Source organism: Cibotium barometz, chromosome 46 (genome assembly GCF_041138505.1).
Source record: "Cibotium barometz isolate CiBa-2024 chromosome 46, ASM4113850v1, whole genome shotgun sequence".
Classification (NCBI taxonomy): domain Eukaryota; kingdom Viridiplantae; phylum Streptophyta; class Polypodiopsida; order Cyatheales; family Cibotiaceae; genus Cibotium; species Cibotium barometz.
The window spans coordinates 45,225-49,787 of NC_141091.1; the positions used below are offsets into that span (position 1 = coordinate 45,225).

The window sequence follows — 4,563 nt, forward strand, 5'->3', positions numbered from 1 at the left end:
ATATATATATGTACACACACACACATATATATATGAATATTTATATATACAAAAAATGTAGATCCTATAAAGTCAACTAGAGAAACTTATACAGTGTCTTATGTGCCTCAAGGCAAAAAAAATAAAAAAAATAAAAAAAATGCCATGTGCGCTACGGCGCGTTAATCTCCAGTTTGACCAGGTCAAAATGGAGATTTACGCGCCGTAGCGCACATGGCATTTTTTTTTATTTTTTTTTGATATGTTTGGTCTGGTGAGGCTCATAAGACCATTTAGGTGCCCTAACAGCCCCAAATCTTACATATTTATATAAGATATTATTTATATTTATATATATCTTATAATAGCCTTAAAATCTTATAATATCTTATGTCTTATGTATATATATCCTTCAATAGCCCCAGAATCTTATATATATATATATAGATACACACACACACATATATATATGTATATATATACATATATGTACATATATATATACATATATGTGAGTGTGTTTACATCTATAAATACAATATTTTTTCATACCGCTCTAACCCAATCTCGATTACTTTTTTTAATCATGATCTCAATTAAAACAAATCCTAAACAATTTTTTCTATGAACACATGAACAAAATCTTAAAATTGCGAGGCTTGAAATGGTATATCACAAGTACGCCAGGAAAAATCACAACTTACAATGCACAACAAAAATTTTTTATTAAACTTGGAAGAGAAGTTTGCATTACATCTTTTTAATAAGCTCTTGGAAGAGCTCAGGAGAGAGAGTTCTAGAGGCTGGTTTCTGGCCTAAGCTTTGGAATACATCACTCGGCTCATTGATTCCTTGAGCCTGAGAAAGGGCACAATGGCCTAAAACTGAGCCGGGATGGTTGCCCGTGAAGCAATACAAGGCAGCTTCCCTAGCTACCAAAATACATTTATTTATGTTCGAGGCTAAGGGGTTCTCCGACAAGACTGCACTAAGTGCTTTACATTTTAGGAGCTCGACATAGGCGATCTCTGCATATTCTAAATGAAAAACCCGCACTATGTCGGCTCTGAGGGCAGGTATGTAGTGCCAAAGGGATGCATCTCGACCCTCTGACTTTGGCCGCGTTCCTCCTACGCGCATAGCAAACTTGTCCACTTCAAAAGCAGTCTGTCAACATGTCAATATAGAAGTTAGGAAGCGTGAAATGATACAAAAAATAATTTGCTTTACAACTAAGAAGTAAGGACATACCTCAGTTGCATCGTCACTTGCAACTAGTTGCTCATTCGTCAAGTTTATGCTTCCTTGGTCTTGAGCATCGCCAGCAACCAAGGGCATGTGTGGTTCAAAGGCAGCTACGCTCTCATAGAATTGCACTTCTTGCTTTATTTCAACGAGCGCTTTGGCCACTACAACTTCCAAGGTACTGCTACCAATATCATATGCAAGCGCTTTTGTGAGGTTGTCATCTTCAAAAGAGATTTTCACTTTTCCTTTGTCTTGACCCCCAGCATTCACGGCAATAATAGAAAGTGCCTCATCCTCACGAAACCCGAGTGTCTTGGCAATGTCATCCAAAAACAAAAACTCTTTCCCATCAATAATGATTGGATGCAAAGACATGATAACAAGGTCTGGGACCTCCTCGAGTACTTCATCACCCTCTAGAACTAGGTCCGGAACCTCCTCGGGGACATTATCTTGTAGAGCCACCAATGCCATTGAGGCCTCCCATTGTTCTGTAACATTCTCTTCCTCAGCATGGGCCTCTTGGACCTGCTCCATTAGCTTTACTTTGCCCTTTTCTTTTTCCTTGCCACTTTCTTTCGCCACACCCTCTTGTAACAGAAGGACCAAAACCATGTCCCAGCTTAGGAAAGAAGTGCCGATGTTGCCCATTTGTAGATCCAGGAGTAAGTCTTCCTCCTCATTTCTGTAGTCCTTTTCTGTGAGGGATTTTAAAAACCTGGATAGGCGAAATCTAAAATTCTTCTCTTCCCTGAATATGTACTTGATGAGGTCAACTGGAACCCATAAGCCCTCATCACCCTCAAACATGATGGAGTACGTGCTGATGTGTTCATCCATATACTGAATGACATCTGTAAAAGCCTCCGCGTGTAGATGCATTGTTGCACGTACATCAATTGCTCCCTCAAACATAGGGACGATCTCATCAACCCTATGAAGTAACTCAAGCTTTCCTAGCTGTGCAATAAGTGCGTCAAGTAGAGGTGCCATGTCTATGAGTGATTGGAGGAAATAGAGAGTGTGTGATACAGAAAGGTGTTAGGAGAGAACGATAATTGTCAATTGATGTAAATGAGTAAAGTATCGTTTATAAATGGGCGACCTTGTTATAAAATTTTTAAAAACTTTTAAAATTTGTAAGTACCAAAAAATTTTTAAGAAATGGTATACGAAAGCAAGAACGTATCCTTCCATCGCAAGGTCATTTCCAATTTATTAGTGGCTCACGCCACAGATGCTTCTGTGACCAACCTTACACTATCACAAAAAAATAAAACTGCACAAGACAATTGAAAATTCTTAATAAGACAGTGAGGCAAAAAAATTGAAATTGTATTTACTTCAATTCAAGATTACATATCCAGTGGTTATCTGATAGCTACACAGCCAGGGAAAGTAATTTCTCTACAAAGAAAAGATCGTTCCTGCCTTTTGCGCACTACTCTACCATTGATTATCAAAGCAAAATCACCACTGAGTGAGAATCGAAGAACTAAGTAGTCACGTAAGTTGGCAAGGGACCAGTCATCATTCACAGTAACATCTTCTACATCCCCACCTTGCATGGATATATGTAGCACACCCTGTTCTGTAGAGGTTGTGTCGGAGTCTAACGCCTCCCATTCTCCATTTGTAAGCTTCCATCGCCTGTAAGGAAACGCAATGGACAACTGTTGCTTGGCAATATGATAGCGTGTCACAACCTTCTCAACAATTACTCCGCATCTGATGGTGTCTCCATTGTGTTGAACAACTTTTTTATCCCATGCAGGTGATAAGAAACAAGTCAGAGCTCTCTCTCCCTTTGCAATCCATAAAGTTGGGGTACGATGTGTGTCACTTGTACGGAACAGGTACACAAAGAGGTGTAGAGGTATGAAGCAGGTTATGGTTGCTTTGTGAGATCCATATGTGCACTTCATAGCATTTTGCACCTTGCTTTCGATCTGCAAACAAGCCATGGCCACTGAAGCATTGTCTGGAATTGGCCATTCAATAGATGTGAGAGTTGGCGTAGGTTTTGGAACTAATCTTCCAGTACCATTTGCTGTCGTGGGAACCACATATGTATCCTCATAGAAGAAGATGTTTCGTGCTAGAAGTTGTGCAGCTGGACACCCTCCAAAGATTAAACTACCAAGCTCCACATGGTATGCTTCAAAGGTTCCTGAAATTGCCTCCATAGGCTCCCATTCACTATAGTTTGAGGGAAAAATATCTACGCACAGGAACCCAAGAACAATCGAAGCAGTGCTCAGTATACCGTTATTAGCACACAATTGATTTAAAAACAAGAATATAAAGTGGTGAAATAACTTACAATTTGCAGGAAATCGTTGACGTTGGTCATGGTCTGCTAGTTTCAGCTCTGTTGCCTTGTAAACATGTTGGACCTTGGCTAGCTTTTTTCCATCACGATCTTGTTTGAGCTCCAATATCCGCCCTTTCCAATGGTGACTTTGTATATCAACGTATCGCTTTGACACCTTGTGGCTTCCTCTTGTACTAGGCTGCATCGTAATCCAATTCCACTTCTCGTACTGTTTGATGTTCCACCAGTGCCCATCCTCATCTTGACCACTGCTACAAGAGAGAGATTGAATACTGATCGGAGGCCTTCGAGCTCTAGAAGAAGACATCAGATGTATATATTAGAGAGATTATAAACCTTGATGGCAAAGAAAAATAGAATGGTGAGAAAAAAACTTAGACTAGGGAGATGTAAAAAAGAGAAGGAGTTGTAGAGCAAGTTCCAAGGGCTTGGCTGTGCTATTACTGCACTTTGAAAGAGGATATTGGAGGGGATGAGAGGAGACAATGAGTAAGATTATGAGAGCCAAAGCATTTGCAACTCAAGCTTCCATAGCTTGGCTCCACTGTTACACTCTGTAAAAGGAGGTTGGACAAGGTAGAAGGATGTAAGTGAGGATCAAACTTCCCTGGCTTCTGAGAGGAGGTTGCAGATCAAGCTTCCATAGCTAAGCTCTGCTGTTACACTCTGTAAAAGGAGGTTGGACAAGGAAGATGGATGAAGTAAGGAAAGGTAAGTGAGGATCAAACTTCTATAGCCTCTCAGAGGAGGTTGCAGATCAAGCTTCCATAGCTAAGCTCTGCTGTTACACTCTGTAAAAGGAGGTTGGACAAGGAAGAAGGATGAAGGAAGGAAATGTAAGTGAGGATCAAACTTCCATAGCTTCTAAGAACAGGTTGCAGATCAAGCTTCCATAGCTATAGATCTAGGTTTCTGAGTGAAGAGAGAGGTAGATCAAGAGGTAGATAGCTAAAAGAAGTAGTCTGGAGAGTGAAAAACGCCTTGCTATGAGAAAGGGGAAA

At 40.2% G+C, this 4,563-nt stretch overlaps 1 protein-coding gene across 1 annotated transcript; it reads right to left on the minus strand.

Annotated features, from left to right (window-relative positions):
• Positions 1 to 980: 980 nt before the first annotated feature.
• LOC147611782 (uncharacterized) lies at positions 981 to 1,602 on the minus strand (the record flags this gene model as incomplete). The annotated part of the gene is made up of 2 exons (XM_086783886.1): positions 1,231 to 1,602; positions 981 to 1,146 (listed from the first exon to the last, which is right to left on the minus strand). Coding segments are annotated over exons 1-2 (538 nt in total), but the record flags the coding sequence as incomplete, so codon positions are not given.
• Between the last annotated feature and the right edge of the window lie 2,961 nt (positions 1,603 to 4,563).